At 41.3% G+C, this 17,404-nt stretch overlaps 1 protein-coding gene across 2 annotated transcripts; it reads left to right on the top strand.

The window, feature by feature from the left end:
- The first annotated feature begins 11,647 nt into the window (after window positions 1-11,647).
- On the top strand, window positions 11,648-15,955 carry LOC131303271 (protein SLOW GREEN 1, chloroplastic). Of its 2 annotated transcripts, none has more exons than XM_058330066.1 (4): window positions 11,648-12,452; window positions 13,453-13,599; window positions 13,846-13,930; window positions 15,526-15,955. In XM_058330066.1, exons 1-4 carry the CDS (start codon window positions 11,757-11,759, stop codon window positions 15,687-15,689), a joined length of 1,092 nt encoding a protein of 363 aa, XP_058186049.1. In that variant the 5' UTR covers window positions 11,648-11,756; the 3' UTR covers window positions 15,690-15,955. The 2 variants fall into 2 exon arrangements, with proteins under 2 accessions (XP_058186049.1, XP_058186048.1); XM_058330065.1 differs by having other exon boundaries at window positions 11,649-12,452; window positions 13,846-13,926; window positions 15,522-15,955.
- Window positions 15,956-17,404: the final 1,449 nt, after the last annotated feature.

The raw sequence follows: 17,404 nt of genomic DNA, 5'->3' as shown, positions 1-17,404 counted from the left end.
TTTGCAGTTTTGATGGTTCCAGCAAGTGACTATTGTTATATGTGACTGTGTCCAAGTGCCGGATTTGGAGTATCGCGTCTAACGAAGATTTTGGACCTTCGCTGGCCCATTTCAAGTCCAAATTGGGACTTCGGGTGGTCAAAGTTTGTTTTAGAGGCTTTCGCCCCATTTTCTCATGCCATACAGGTCATATGAACCTAATATGACTGTACGGAGGTGTCGGTTTAAGTCCGGGACATAATCGAGTCATGTTTTGCATTTCGTGTCTGTTTTTGTGTCATTTTTAGCCATACAATCAAATGGATATAAGTATAATCTGAAATTGTGCTTTACTCTATGGAAATCATACCTCCCAGATTCTCCAATATCCAGTGATGCTCATCTTCGTCCTCGACGAGTCACCCAAGAAACCATAGGCCGCGCCCAATGCCGCTCCACCCCAGTCAAAGCGTGAGGTTGTCCTCAAATCTCTCAGTGCAGACAAGTATGACAAGTGAACCTTACTGCGCCTATTCGGGTACAGGGTCACGCCAAAAAGGTACAACAGGTACGCCCGGGCCATCTGCTCCGCTTCCTGCTGGGTTGTCACCTTTTTCTTGAGGTATCTGGTGAACTGCCTGTACCGTGCCATCCCTTCCTCAATCTTGGGCGCCTCTCCCAAGAACCACTCTAGAGCCACTGGGTCTTCGTGAATGCCCGAATCAAACGGGATAGGCTCGCCCCCGACTCTCAGGCCGGTGATCGCTACAAAGTCGGCGGGTGTCACTGTCATCTCCCCTATAGGTAAGTGAAAGGTATTGGTAGTGTCCCTCCACCTCTCTGCAAGTACTACTAGGATGGCATGGTCATTTCTGGCCGGAGTAAGCGTCTGAATGAACTCTCTGAAGCCTGCTTCATCCACTAACTGCCTCACCTTGGCGGGCAAACTCTGGTACAACGCCAAAGAGCTACACGCACCTCCAAAGCCACAGATATCCCTCTGCCTCGCTCTCTTCTGTGTCAGACACAAAACAAAAACAAGCAGCGATAGGATATGTCAGTATGCAAGACTTTCATTCTCAAGTTCTAGGTAATCAATGTAACTTAGCAACGGATGGTTGGTTCAAGTTATTATGTTGCATGCATGGCATTCGATAGCAAGATCATGGTATTGCAATTTGTTCTTTTCTTTCGAGGATCACCGTATATGTTTTAACATTCAAGCACAAATGGGCAAATTCAAATTTGAAACTACAAAGGAGGTTTTGGAAGTTTACCTCTGTCCAGCTGCTTGAAATGTGAATTTCGGGATCTCTCAAGACGAGCTCGGAGTCGTACTCCGTCCGCCGTGGCCTATATGCCACAAAGCCCGACGGCACAAACAAGTGTGGTGTGGGTGGCACGTACCCCTCTGCTATAAAAGGGACCCAGGTCAGTCCCTCCACCTCTGTCACTGCCATCACTCTGGGCCCGTAAACCCTAGCTCCGGTCCTCTCCTCGGCCTCCATGCCTCTCAGGACCTCCTCATCCTCGACTCTTTCCCTCTTGGCCCTCACTGCGGCCTCTGAAGCTGCTATCACTCTCTCTCGCTCCTCTCGGGCCTCCAAAACGATAGCCCCTATCGCGGGGTTATCCTCCAAAAGTTGGGCTAGTTGTTCGTCACTCAGGAGCTCTGCAACATCCTGTTTTATGATTGGCCGATGGCCCAATGAAGTAGCCGCTGGCCGGAATAGTATATCCTCCTCCCTATACACAAACGGAACCCCCGCGCTCTCTTCCTCCTCAGCCGCTACACCCTTGCCTCTCACCGGATCCCTCGGCGGAGACTCGTTCGGCCCAACGCCATCACCACCAGTACCACTGCCGCCGGTATCTCCAAAACCACCACCCATCACCATCGAGCCGCCCACGACCATGCTCGGGTCTAATAGCTCAACAACGGGCCCCACGGCCCCAGCTTCCTCCGTCGCGCGACGCTCTGGCTCCGTCGCGCGATGGACGCTTTCGCCACCTACCTTCTGCTCGTGGCCTTATACGCCATCGTCTCCACCTACTCTCACTGCACCTACGTCTGCGATAGTCCCCGCCGATTGTTGCTCTACTATCTTAACTACCATGGGTCCTCCCTCGTCATCCGGACGATCAACCACCTCTCCTCCACCGCCACCATTGCCCTGTTCTGCCATGGTTGCTACTGTGCGTGGGTTCTTTGGTTTCGTGAAGAAATTAAGGGTTTGTGGGTTTGGAAGAGTTTGAGAGTTGAGAGGAGATTTGAAATTTCGAAACCGCTGGGAACTGATTTCTGTAGCATCCCGGGGAAGCAAAGGGAAGAAAACAGAGGTGGGCCGGGTCTGGGCTCTTTCCAGACTCAAGCCCTAACGGGAAACCTTCGCGCGACGGAGTGGCTCTATCGCGCGATGGTCCAAATGGGCCTCCAGGCCCAATCCAGCCTCTAGGCAGGCCCGATCATGTTTATCTCTCCTACAAATGCCCATCGTCTTTGGGTATGGCACCGCAGCAATTTTGATGGTCGCCGTGAATTGAATGATCTTCAAAGCCGGAGCACTTTTGTATCCCCAGCGGTAGTCTGCCTGCGCACACAGCCAATTGTCAAATCAATGACGATCCATCCGTTCATATTCAATCAGCAACGATCCATCTGTCCAACTATCAGATCAGCGACGATCCATCCGTCCATTTTCAATCAGCGATGATCCATCTGTCCAACTATCAAATCAGCGACGATCCATCTGTCCATTTTCAATCAGCGATGATCCATCCGTCCAACTATCAAATCAGCGACGATCCATCCGTCCATTTTCAATCAGCGACGATCCATTCGTCCATTTTCAAATCAGCGACGATCTATCCGTCCAACTATCAAATCAGCGACGACCCATCCGTCCATTTTCAATCAGCGACGATCCATCCGTCCATTTTCAAATCAGCGACGATCTGTCCGTCCCGCTATCAATCACGACAATGCATCCGTCCAATTATCAATCAACGACGATCCATCCGTCCAATTTCAATCAAGGACAATCCATCCGTCCAATTTTAGATCAGTGACGATCCATCCGTCCAATTCTACTCAATGACGATCTATCCGTCCATCTTTTTATTCCCCCAGGAGAGTTTATTCAAACGGTTGATCCGCTCTCCATTCCATTGGTGCACGGTATTTGTATATACTCGTTTGCATTTTCCATTTTATCGGCCTTTGAGTAAATTAGACGGGTGTCTAAAAATCTTTGACGTTACCCGTACCAGTCAATGGTGTTCCGCGTGCTGTCAAAGAGGGACTACTATAGACACCCCAATCCGGTTTCCCAATCGTTTTACTTTGTTTTTTGGTTTCTTGTTTCCCCGATGATGAATCAGATCAAAAACAATCTTGAGAGTGAAATGGTTTGAGCTTGGAGTGAGTGGAGCCCATCCTAAACCCAAAACCCTAAATCAAAACCCTAACCTCAGGTTTGACCATCGGGCGACCTATTGGATCCCTCGCTCGATGCTTCATCTGCCAGGTATTGGTCAAAGTCAAAGCCTTGACTGTTGACCATCACGGGGCTGGTTTAACCATCGCGCGACGGAATCACTCCATCGCGCGATGGTCAACACCTGTCACTTTCACCTTTTTCCAGCTGGATTTTGTGATGATCAGAGGGCCACTGTCCTGAGGAACCCTATTTTCGTCGACTAAACAGTGTTCTGCAGGTGCATGGGTTGCACCACCCTCACAACCACTCCCATCACCTTGTTGGCCTTTTTCTCCACCAAGGGAGGCTGACCAGCCTTGTTGGCTGGTTGCTAGGCCAAGCCTTCCACCCACCATGCACCTCCTCTTGCCCTATAAGTACCCCCCATGGTTCTTCTTCCAAAAGGTTACTAATTCTCAAGCAAAAAAGCTCTACAAACCTTAGCATACTTGATATCTCCTCACTCTAACCACATCCATAGACTCATTTTCCAAGCTACACCACCTTGTTCAATCCATTTTCAAAACACTCAAGCAAAGGTATAATATCCTACTGTTTACTGTTTTGATCCCTGAGGGGGGGCTGGCAGGGCCAAAGCTGGTAATCTATACCAATCCTGGTCCTAAAGTCAGCAGGGTTACAAGAAAACGTGCACTAGCACTCCCGAGCGCGATGGACCTAGTCACGCGCACGATGGTTCTCATCAGCGCGCAATGGTCCTCGTGGGGATGGGGTGCTAGTTTATTTTCTGATTAAACAAGTGTTATGAACAACTGTGTTGCATAATTAAATATTGACCCACTGCCTTGCATGCTAAAACTCATAGTTTAGTTCAGATAGTTTGTTTAGCTTCTCTAGAATGCCCCTGGGTAGCTTTTGAGTATGTTTCAGAGCCCAAGCATGCAAAGCAATTCCTGGAAGTCCAGTCAAGATCAACGCAGGAGCATTTCACTTCATCGCACGATGGTTCCCTTATTCCCAGGAACTGCCCTTGCATGGGGCAACTTAGTCCCTAGCCTTTGTTTTAATACCCCCATTTTTTAGGGGTCGTATCTCAATTTCATTTATTCTGTTGTAATTATTATTTACTTTCAGTACATATAAACTGCATGGTTTGATCCTGGGTGTGCACTAGTCCTTCCAGAGCCCAGAAGGAGATAAAATTGAACCTGTTGGAAGGATATGACCATCGCGCGATGGTATGGGTTGATCATTCGACGGTTGACTTGCATGCTGGCAGACCCATGCATGCAAGTTGGCCGCTGCTCGTACCAAATTCATACCAATGCACTGTCTTGATATCCGGTCACAGTGTTGGGTTTCATCTCGTTTATTTTTCAAGCACGCCTCACATTCATATTGTTTTTCATCATATCTTGCAAAGTGTTATAGTTTTAATCCCCGATTAACTGTTTTCCCGCCCTAATTGGCTAAAAATTGTCTAATAAAAGAAGAATCGCAAATATTTTCGCAAAATGCCTAAGTAGAAACCGGTCTCCGGATTGGGCGAGAGGGGTGCCTTAAAACCCTTCCCCTCTCGTAACCTAGCTCCCGAATTCAGATATGGTTATGACAGACTGGTTCCTTAACTTTTTCAAATCAAAAAGCGCGGTAGGTGCTTCAAAATATGATTCCTTGGGTTTCGGACCTTCAAAACCCAAGTGGCGACTCTGTGTTTTCGCGAGCGCTCGCTGTCTGCGCACGCGCTCCCTCAATAACCAGGCTCTGGCGTTCGGAAATTCGGAAGTTTCCGAACGGCACGCTGCCCACAGGAGGCGTGCCTGACAAAGGTGGGGGTTGCTGAAGATTCTCCTCTCTAGGAGGACAATGATTTGCCGAACACCCGTGCTCACAGCGTTCATGAACTAGTGGAGCATCCAGAGGATGATATTGAGCAACAGATAAGATTTTGCTGATGCTGAAGAAGATACACCAACCGGCACTCATGATGCTCATCCTGTTCAATCACCTATCCGAGAAACAACTAATGAACCTATCAATCTGGAGGAGAATGTAGCTGGAGATGGTTCTACCACTGAAGTCAATACAGAGGTCTCAGATGAAACACCTCCAGAGGTCTAGAATCTGGACTGATAAGTAAGTACTCCTCCTAATACTTTAGGCATAATTGGTTTAGTTTGACGGAACGAGACCGGGCTCTCTTTTTTTATGCTAGCCTCGTATTCAGTTATCGGCATCAAATCTAGTTTTTGACTTGTGTACTATGATTCAAGAAAAAGAATGAGAGTTTCACTTGCCCTGGTGTCACTGCAACGGCCACAAAATTTTTAAAGGAAAAGTTCCTATAACTTAGCACAAAGAACGGTCTTCCAATTAAATGCTGGCATTTTGTTCCTGAGCATTTATCTCTTTTGATGTGTTTTAAATCAACTCCTTCCCCACTTCTGGTAACAGAAAGGGAAGGGAGGGGAAGGGGTTGTCTTGGTTCCATATGTTTACTCTTTTGGTTAAACAGTTGTATGCTGCGCACATCCTGTTGCAACCAGAGCATGTGGTTCCTGTCCGTTTCTTTGCCAAAGAAGCTGATCCTCCTGCCCGTAATGGAGATGGTTAGTGTATATGCATACTCTCTCTCTCTCTCTCTCTCTCTCTCTCTCTCTCTCTCTCTCTCTCTCTCTCTCTCTCTCACACACACACACACACACACACACACACACAACTATGAACCCTCTCCACATGAGCATTGTTGGAGTAACAAATAGGCAAGAGAAATGACTGAATGTAGATGGGTGTTGTCTATCTATTTTGGTGGACAAAGTGAGCTCCCTCCTTAAGTTTCAATTCTATTACCAAATCATATACCTAAAATTCATGGATTGTTATTTGCTCTTTTATGTCTAAGGGTCGAAATCCTGCCAACTATAAAACTAAAAAATCTAGGGGAAAGTTGTATTTTCGGTGTGAGCATTGCTACTTGGACCAAATAAAATTCATAAAGCGGTAGTAGCCTTCCAATGGGCAGTGCTGGGACCACTTTATCACCGTCCAATGGCCTGGCAAATGATCAGTCACTTTCTGCTCCAAATACGATAGAAAAAGCATTTTCCTTCCAATTTAGATCAATTTTATTTTTCAGGGTTGTTAAATGAAGCTCATATGCTGTGTAAGCTTCAAAACAAATATGTTTATGCATTGGGTGTCATTGTCGTGTGATGTCTTCCATTTTTTCAAAGTTAGTGCGTTGGCGTCACTGTCGTCTCATATCTGTGTTTGGAGTCCATATTTTACCTCTCATGCGAACTTATGGAAGTGGTTTTATTTTCAATGGTTGAGAAATGAGTACCAGTCTCTAATAAAAAGATTGATTTGACCTGAAAAGAGACGTTGAAGAGCATTTTCTTGGAGGTTAAGAATAAATTTGAGACTGCTATTGGAGTACTGAAGAAGGAGAAGATCACAATAGACCCTGAAGATCCAGCTGCTGTGGACCATTATGAGAAAGTTATGAAAACTGTTAGAGAAAAGTAAGTTTTGATTTTCTCTTTTTGTTGATTTGATAATGTAGTAGTTTTTTTTTCCCCTCATTATAGAGTTTGAATCTTTACGGCAGATTACCTTCTGTTATTTACAAAATAACAATGACTTGTGTACGTATTTTGGGTGTATGCATTTACTGTTCATCTTAATATCACATGCTTGTAAGAGTATATCCAGAAACTCTCTTCTTCTTTTTTGTTCCTTTGAAGTTACATGACCTGAAACTTATGGGGTTGGAACTTTGAAGTTCCGTAATCTGACAATTGTGACAACGGGTGTCCCTGTTACGGTGTTTGTAGAGGTTACTATTATTTGAGTTGTTCCGGAATTTTGGTTCAATTGGAAGGCCCACTTGAGGCATCTAAATATTCCTGAGGTGAGGCGATTTATAGGTTTTCGTGTCCTATCAAATGGAAGGGCATACGTGAGGAATCAACCTTAGCCAACAAATTGGAGACATCCGTAAATTTTTATGTTTTGAAGTATACACCAGGTTTTTGTGTTACTGTTTTTCCTCTTTTACAGTGAATGGTGAAATCGCAATTTGCAGACCATGTTTTTGTTACCTGATGTGCTTAAGCGTTTATTTTATATATTTGCTTAATTGCTTTATTGCATGATGGTTTAACTGGTTGATATGTGAATGCTTGATTTTTCATTCAGTTCACATATCTGTTGACACTAAAGGAGATACGAATCAGGTGGGTGATTCTGTTATTCCACCGCTCGAATTACGCTATGCTTGTGTTTCTCTTAAGTTGAATCTGACTATTCTCTTTTGACTATCTTGACTTCTCTTCTCCCTAACTTCAACGTGCCATCTGTGGCACATGCATATACTGTAGCTGTGACTGGAGATTAAGCTTTGACTAAACTATTTTTCTTTACACAATAGACATGTCACTGGCAATGTCACTAATTTTCAGTCGAAGAACCTAGAGTTCCCCATGTTAAGATGTCAAGATTTCTTGATAGGATCACTTTTTGTGCACTAAGCTGGTGTCAGTAGTTGGATTTTGTTTCTTTACGTTCAATCTAGTCTAGTTGTTTGGTTGTAGGGACATTATACGTGACTGTTTTTAACTGTTCTTATCTTTGAACGGATAGCATTTTCAATTATTAATGCATCTCCTTTGACCTGAAAAAATGCATGGCCCTTCCTGTATTGATTCAGTTTCTTGCAGGAGGGGCCTCACTGATGAATTTGGTGTAGAAGCTATGATGATGGAAGCATTGGAAAAAAGTTGAAAAAGAACTTAAGAAACCACTCGTGCGCAATGACAAGAAGGGAATGGCTCTTCTCATGGCAGAATTTGATAATCAATAAGAAGTAAGCATTGTTCTGTTTAATGAACGGGTTTTTTCCCCTTTGAGTTTGGCAGGTGTGCTGAACCCACAGAGCCTGAGCAGTTCGAGGGGTAACTCAAGTAAACGTCACAGATCGTTGAAATTCTTTTGCATGCTTTGTAAAGAAAGCCTATTAAACCTCTAGATACAAATATTTTGGGATTCACATTAAGTTCTCCTTCCAATAAAAGAATGACTAATTGATGCTCCACAGTTGCTTCCTAAGTTCAGATATGTTGGCTTCCCAAATTTATCAAGGGAGACAATGATGAGATATTCTGTTCTGATTATTTGATATCAGACTTGGAATTCGGAGGGAGGATCTTCCCAAGTATGAAGAACAGTTGGAACGTAAAATTGCTAAAACACAGTTGCAGGTGCTGAAGAAAGATGCTATGGAGGCAATGGAAACTCAAAAGAAAAGGTTTGTCTCTTTTACCATGCATCTTACCTTTTTCGAGCCCATAATCTTCTTTCAGTTGGTGATTTTAGGTAAGCAATATGACAATCTAGAAGGTTGTCGTTTCTGTTAATTTTGATCGTTTGAATTACGATGGAATTCATGTGATATTACAGGCCAGAATTCAAGGACAAGGAGATAGTGGACGTGAGGTCGTTAGACATCAGGAACTTTCTCTGAAGTTGAGTTCGCCGCTTTGTGTTTTGCTTGGCAATGAACAGTAGTTTGGATCTCGTATACAGGAATTGCTTGAAGAAAAGAGATTGTACATGTTCGGGAACTGGCAAAATAAAACGAGATACTAGGAAGCAAGACGATGGTTGCAAGTAGTCTTATGTTATGGTCATCTGTAAATGTTTGGCTTATCTCGTACAACATAGAGGGTTATCAATCTGCCGCGGGGGTTGGGATTTGAAATTGCAGTTAAATGTGCCTCTTGCTTTCCATGGCCAATTTCTGTTTCAACTTTCTGCTTCTCACATGCATTATTGAGGCTGCCTTCTGAGATTGAGATTCTGATCTTGATACCAATTTGACTTTTTGCCTGGGGATTCAGTATTACCTTTCCAAGCAGAATCACTCACGTTGAATCAATCTATTACCTACTTGAATAATACTTGACTAAAAGTTTCCACCGGCGATGCAATTGAATTCAAGGCAAAGCTCAGATGAGTCCAGATGCCTTTGGATTTGCCGTTGGACTAGACCGCGCTGTTGGGTCCATTTGTGGGCTCTTTCCGGCCTAGTTGGATTGCTTGGATGATCATTTTCTAACATTCATCAAGAACAATAATTATACCAGATACCATACTGTTGAGATATCAATCAATGCATGGTCATAGCAAAATTATCTTGAGATGAATAGATCTAGATCCAATAAAATTTATTTTCCTATCTCTAACTATTAACATATATTACGGTAATAATAAGTAATTGGATCTTTTTATTTCATTTTTCCTTTCAGTGCTATGCATGGGTTGATGCTAGTAGTTGAATCACGCGCAAACTATCACACAGTCTCACACACAGTCACAAAGAGGGAAGGACCCACACACTGTATCTAGTGTGCGCAAGTGCCAATGGTGGAGTAGTTAGGTATTGGGGTAGTGTTGTTTTTACACGAGTCTACTGGTATTGTTGTATATTTTTAGTAAATGTACGCAGAGGAAGGTAACATGTAAAGTTAGACTTTGTCTTTGGGTTTTTTATTTAAAACAAAAATAAAATAAAATAAAAGGTTCACTCAATTCTCTTGTTGTCCTTAAATTAAAGTCATTGAGATATATTTTATGATCAGCTTCTTCTTTTAAATTTCTATTTCTTATTATTTTTGTGAAAAAACAAATTTTTTAATGCCTAATCTGTTAATGGAAAATAAAAATTCTTTTGAAATCGGGGTGATTTGTGCCACACCGCCCACGACTAGGGCGGCTAAACGAACTAAGTTACTCGAGTCTGAGTTTGTATTCATTCTTTAAAAGCTTGTTCAACATTGATTTCTTACATAAACAAACCAAGCTTGAACATTTTTTTGAAACTGTTTTGATTTCAAACCAAGCTCAAATAAGCTATTACTCAGCTCGTTCGACTTATTATGTATGAAAGATTCAAGCTACTTGAGATCGGTTTATATTTGGCTTGGTTAAAGGTAGTTTGAGATGGACTTGCTTGTAAATAAACTAAGCTCAAACATATTTTTAAAACTCATTAAGTTTTCAAATCAAGTTGATCAACTACCTGATCAGTAGTCGACTCATTTGGCTCGTTTATCACCTCTACCGACAAAAGGACATGACAATCCTTTACATCCTTTTGAATGGGGGGTTATCATGAGAAAAGAAAAGAAATGGAGGAAAAGAGATTTGTTTCCCTTGTTTGGATGGTAAAAGAAATGAGAGAGAATGAAAATCAAGAACCCCTTCATAGAACTATTTTTGTTTCTTATAAAAAAAATAAAAAATTAATGAGATTTAGGGAGAAGTGTCTCCAACTGAAATGGTGAGAAAACATCTCTTTTTTTTTTTTCTTTTCTTTTCTCATTCTTAAGAGAAGCCACACACTTTTCTTTTCATTTCTAAACCAAGTAGCCAAAGAGGCTGTATAAAGGAGTATGGGCTCGTTTGGATGCCACAAACTATGAAGGGGTATTGTCCAATCCTTCCTTCTAAACCGTGGGGTCGGTTCTCTGCCGTGGTTTGAGAAGATAAAAATCGGGGAATTTGATAATGTACCCCTAGCATTTTTGTTTGATAATACCCCTTCCTCCATAACCCCCCCTAATACCTCCTGAGGGGGCTTACATATGGCTAGGGTTTGAGCCGGCATTGTATAATCCCTCCTCCTAATATCCCCTCTTTTTTTCCATTTTAACTAAAAAACAATTTTATTCCCTAATTTTATCCCTCATCCAAATCAAGTATTATTTAATTCTCCGTCACATTAATGTGGATCCACTCTTCTTACATAATACCTCTTACTATCTAATATCTCATTCTTACATAATACCTCTAAATCTAATCCCACGTCAAATAAAGCCTTATATGCAGAAAGTCTGTGGACACGGATTGCTATGTGGGGCCTACTATGGGTCCTACAAAAGTTAAAACATTTTTTCAAAGGTTCTTACATAAAATCAGCTCAATCCGATACCTATAAGTACTTGATCTAATCATGTAACTTTTCATTATCTAAAAATCGGAATGAAAAGTTAGATAATTAGATCAATCACTTATAGTTATCGGTTTGAGCTAATTTTTTACGGAAACCCTTGAAAAAATATTTTAAACATAATTAACGGATCAGATTATTTGTATGGGACCCTTAATGAGCCCCACAACTCAATCTGTGCACAAACTTGCTGTGTTAGTAGCAACTAAAAGACAGAAAAGTTCGGAACAACTAGCTCTGCCCATGGTGGCGACTGGTGAAGCTTTTCTTATTTGCCAATCTCTGGTCTTCTAGCTGTTGGCGAAAGCTTGCCCGTTCCCTCACAAATGGCTTCTTCTCCATCAATCAACACCAACACTTCCTCACTCCTCAAAACCCAACCAGAACTTCCCAATCCCAAATCCCTAAAAACCACAATTCACAAAACCCTCAAACCATATAACCCAACACACAAACAGAAACCACTTTCTCTCAACTCCACCCTCAAACCCACATCACAATCTCACATACCCACAAACCACTTTGATCTCTCTCCACATCACTCTCAACTCCCCATTCCCCAGAAACCCACTTCAAGAATCTCACCCCTTGTAAAATTCTCCACCTTTTGCACAGAAAAGATTGTAGTTTTCCTCATTGGTTCATTCCTCTTCATGGGTTTTCTTGGTACTAGGCCAGTTGTTGCAGTACCAGCTGAAAAGAGCTGTTACAGTGAAAAAATGGAAGGAAAGAGAGAGACCCGGGATGGGAAGGTCGAAGATGAAGAGATGTATGTGAAGTTAGTGGAAGAGGATCCAAGAAATGTTGAAGCGGTGAAGATGGTTTTCCATGAAAAGATTAGGAGAGGGAAGAGTAAGGAGGGTTTGGAGTATGTGAAGAGGTTGGTTGATTTGCAACCGGGCGAAGTTGAATGGCGGCTTTTGGAGGCTCTTTGTTATGAGATGATGGGGGAGTTGAGTGAGGCTAAGAAGCTGTTCAAGTGTATTTTGGCCGAGAGGCCTTTGTTGGTCAGAGCTTTGCATGTATGATTCCTGTGCTTTGTTTTTGTCCTTGTTGTTTTGTTCAATAATGCTTGTATTGGGACATAAGAGAAAGCTGTGGCATACATTGTGGTTGTAAGTTGTGGCAGCTTTGTGGTGATGGTATGGTCCTTATGGATTTTTGTGGTGTAGTTATGAATGGATTTCTGCCGTAGAATTGTTTTGGGTGCGTTTTTAGAAATTCACCCCTGAAAAACTGGACAACTGTGCATGTTTTTTGAGATATGGAGATATTGGCTTGAAATGTATCTTCATGAAGCAGTGGTGTAGTACTCTGAAAACTACATAATTGCCGTGGAGTTTTATCAAATGGCTTATTGCAACAGCAAGTAACTGTGGTATTTCGCTAAACAATTCAGCCATAAGCAGATGTAGGCTTAGGGGTGGCTGAGCATTGGTGACCCACATCCCTAAGTTTCAAAAAAAACGTTTTATTATAGCAGGATTTGTTCAAAATATTTTAATTACGTAGGTCACCCACCCAAGTTTAGCATGTTTGTTTTATAAACTTGATTGCATGTAAATCAGCACTCCTAAAGTTGAAATCCTGCTTCCATCCTTGGCTACAAGCTTGTCACCTAGTTTTGTTCACTGTATACTCTGATTTCTTAGAACTGATTTGACTCAGCTTTCTGAAATCTGCTTTGGTGTGCCTTACAATTTTTTTGATTGGAGTCTTTCATTCTTGGCTTTTGGAAGATTTCTCATATCACTAGTTGTTGTATTTAGAACAGTCTACGAAGCCTATTGTATCTTAATCTACCCAGTGACTTCCATTCTAGTTTTTAACAGCTTAGGAGCAGGGGTCAACTATGAGAGCACCACAAAAGTTCTTCAATAATTCATGACTTCCAAAATTTTCTGTTTAGTAAAGCAAAATTCACATATGGCCATGTGGAACTCCATTTTGGTTCCTTTTCTTTGGTGACTGCTTTAGTATGAGGCTAAGGAATTCAAACTGTGGCTTTCATGATTTTTGCAGGGTTTGGCAATGGTGATGCACAAGAACCGTGAAGGACCAGCTGTGTTTGAGATGCTGAATAAGGCTTTAGAAGTTGCTTGTCATGAGAAAAGAGTCACCGTAGAGAGAAACATTAGAATTTTAATTGCACAAATGCATGTTGTAAAGGTGATTGCTTGGACCATCCTTCTCTTCAATCTTGATTTCTCGAACTTGGGGTCCTATTTAGTCCTCAAGGGTAAAGGGTTGTCCATTGGTAATTTGGTATACAACTATTTACCTTTCTAACACCGCGTTAGAAGTTAGAAGGCACAAATTCATCCTTTAAGATTTTGTTTGAGAGGGCTTCCTCCTATAATAAGCAAACCTTCTCATTTCTGGCTAACATATTTGTAACTACTTATGTGCTTGCAGGGGGAATTGGAGGAGGGCTTGAGGAAACTTCAAGTTTTGGTTGATGAAAACCCTAGGGATTTTCGGCCGTATCTTTGCCAGGTAAGTGATTATGGCAATAGCTGTTGCTGTACTTTAAAGTCTGATACTCTTTTTTGTTGTTAGTATGAGTTATAAGTTCTCTCTCTTGCCGGAAGTCTAGTTTGCTTAAATCACTTAATGATTCGTAGGCATTCTATTTTTTAGTCAATCATTGGAACTTCCAATCTAGAGCGATGATTTCTAGGAATCTTAGATTCTTTGCTATGGACTGAGTTGTTGCCTATGAAAGCTTGGACATGCTTTCGAATCTTCATATGGTTTAAGCCATAGGGGTTACCATATTCCTTGAATGGTCATGAAAGATGCCAGGCCTATAAATGTTGTTGCTTGCATCGTTTGCGGAACCATCTCGTGTTAATCTGGTTTGAAGAAGGGTAACGATGCAGGCCATGCTTTCGAAGCAGAGATATGCATGCATTTTGATAGACTTGGAGAGAAATAGAAAATGCACCGGGAATATTAAGGAATTCATGTGATTTGAAATTTGTCATTTAATACAATAACCCTTACAAAAGCAGAAATTTTCAAAGAACATAATTGAGTATGTGCATATGACACAGGTTACCACTCAATCTCAATTAGATTGAAGTACAGCTTTAAAAATCTCCTACAATAAGGTAATAATTATTCAAAGAACACTCAGTCTCTAGGCAAGGCTTATTCTTGTATCATATGTATTACAAAGTTCACACAAATAGCTCAACTCAGCTCAGATAAGCTCCTAGCCATGTGTATTTCAGATAAGTATTGATCTTAAAACATGAAGAGTGATGCATTTATATGCTACTACGTGTGCTCATAATTTGGCTCATGATCCTCAAGGGAAGTGCCTATTTCAGAAAGGTCTTGATCTTAGAATGAATCAAAGTTAATGAAATAAAATCTTGAGATATGGGAGTTTTGGCAGAAAGTTTTTTTTTAAAGAACAGAAAGTATATAATACTAGATACCATAATGCTCATGGAGATGTGTTTTTACATGATTAGGTTGAAGAATATTGGACCACTTATCATTGGTCTGCACTTAGATCTGGGTTTTCGTGTAATAAATTCTTACAGTGTGATCCAAAGAAGTTTGTCCATTTTATACCACATCTTAGAGCAAACGATAAATAGGTTTATCTTTACTTGGACTTTCCTCAAGAACCTAAGTTCTAAGGTTCGAAACCTCTCTTGCTGTTCAAAAAATAAAAGGTTCGAAACCTCTCACCAGGTGCACTGGAGGGTTTGGTCCGGTTGTTAACTTCAGGGACCCAGGATTAGTTGAGGTGCGTGCATGCTGGCGCGAACACTTGGTTATCAATAAAAATAACCACATTTAGTTCACATAATTTCCTTCAAACATGAAAATGATAAGGCTCACTTTGCTCTCTATCCTTATTCCGCACCCAAAATATCTGACCCCACTAAAAAAGTGTATCGCCACTGCTTTGAGTAAAATAGGTTGATATATTCAACTCTCTAGATCCATATACTTGCGAACTGTGAACAAGTGTGAAAAATAATGGGGGAGAATTGTCCCAAAAGTAGGATAAAATATTTGTCACAAATTTTGAATTTGAATTGCTTATTTACTATTTTTTCGGCTCTTCTCAGGGAGTAGTCTACAGTTTACTAAACAAGAAGGAGGAAGCTGAGAAGCAGTTCGACATATATCGAAGTCTCGTGCCAGAAGAATTTCCACAGAAAGGATTCCTTGATGATGTTGTATTGGAAGCGATAACAAGTTCTCGGCAACAGCTTGAGAAGGAGTTACAGAGCTGAATTCTCCTGCGAAAAACTAATCAAAGCTTCTTCGGTATTACGACTTGTTTGTTTCTTTTTTTTTCTAGGATTAGCTTGTACAAGGATGGAATGCATTTCCAGAATGAGGTATTGTGCTTGTTATTTTGCTCAAATAAGCCTTTCTTTCTTTTTTTTGTGGAAAAGGGTAATGTTGGTTGCATAGAAATGTTTGGAAAGGAAGAGAACACTGGTGGAACTTTACTTCACAGGATAGTGGTGTAAATAGCTATTTTTGACCTTTGCGATTTTGTTTTTATTTTTTTGCTGGACGTGGAATGTTAGTTAGATTACTATAAGAGGTAATACGGATGCTACTCTATCAGTTCGAATCCAAAATCTTGCATCACAAAGTGCTGCTAAACAATCGCGGGCAAACTGTCCTGGTCACTGTTCAAACGTCTACGTTTGTCGTTTTCAAGCAAATTTTTCGTCACTCCTTGTATGATTACTGGGATTTTGAACGTTGGGATGTATTTGGATCATAAATTTGGGAAGGGGGAAAAAGAGAGAAATAGGGGGAAAAAATCCAGAGAAAAAGAATTTGTGTTTGTTTGTTTTCCTTTCTTCGTTATTTTTTTCACTCTTTGTATAATTACTGATTTTGCAAAACTTACTAGAAAAGGTTCGAATATAATTATATAACTGAATGAGAGAATTTGAAGTATAAATTAAAAACAGTAAAATTACTCGAGTTTAACGAGGAAAAGGGGTTCCTGTGGTGTCGTAATGCACTACGGGGTATAGTACGCCTCGGTTAGCTCTAGCGAGACTTATGAGCTTAATTGAACGGTTCAATTTAAGGGCGGAACTACACGTAAGGGCGCTTTGGCTATTACCCATATCTAGATATATGTTTGCAAAATTGTAGGACGAGTAATAAATTGGCACCCCCTACAAGGCTCAAGCTGCATATATGGACTAGTGTAGTAAGATTCCTGATTGAACTTTTAATTTTTGGCACCCCTGCTTGAAAATTCCGGTTCCACGACTGGTTCAGTTTATAAATTTGCTATGTAGATCATCTAGCAAACAAATTAAAGTAATAGGATATATCAATAATCCCTTGGTCAGACAATGTTCGTCGTACGAAAATATATATCAATACAATTTTAGAATTGCATTGCAAGACTAATCTATCCTAATCATGTGGATAATAATATTGGATTGACAACTCTACAAACTAAGCGGTACACGTTACGATAACCAGATTTCAATCAACCGTGTAAAAACACATTACACTCCCATCATACATAGCAATTGGGGCTATAAACGAACCGAGCAGCTCGGGAGCTCGGCTCGGCTCGTTGAGGCGAGGTGAGGCTCATTTAGTAAAAGAGCCGAGCTCGAGCTCCAGTTTTTGGCTCGTTTACTATATGAGCCAAGTGAAGCTCGGCTCGTTAAGATAGGCTCGGCTCGATTAAAGAGACTTGTTTAGTAAATGACTAAGATCAGCTCGTTAAGGACTCGGCTCGTTAAGACTCGAGTCGAGCTCGAGCTCGCCAAAGCTCGGTTCATTTACACCCATTCACATATTAGCAAAGCACTCTTTAAGGACCCCTTGTAACGAGCCTACTTTTGTTGTTTTTGATTTTGTGTTATTGTATCAGTCGATAAAATGGAACAAGGGAAGGACAAATTGAGTTGAAACTCAAAATTCTGGCACTATAAGATACACCTCAACCACAAATAATTCG

This window comes from Rhododendron vialii, chromosome 10a, assembly GCF_030253575.1.
Source record: "Rhododendron vialii isolate Sample 1 chromosome 10a, ASM3025357v1".
In the NCBI taxonomy this organism is placed as follows: domain Eukaryota; kingdom Viridiplantae; phylum Streptophyta; class Magnoliopsida; order Ericales; family Ericaceae; genus Rhododendron; species Rhododendron vialii.
This window is presented reverse-complemented; position numbering and strand designations above follow the sequence as displayed.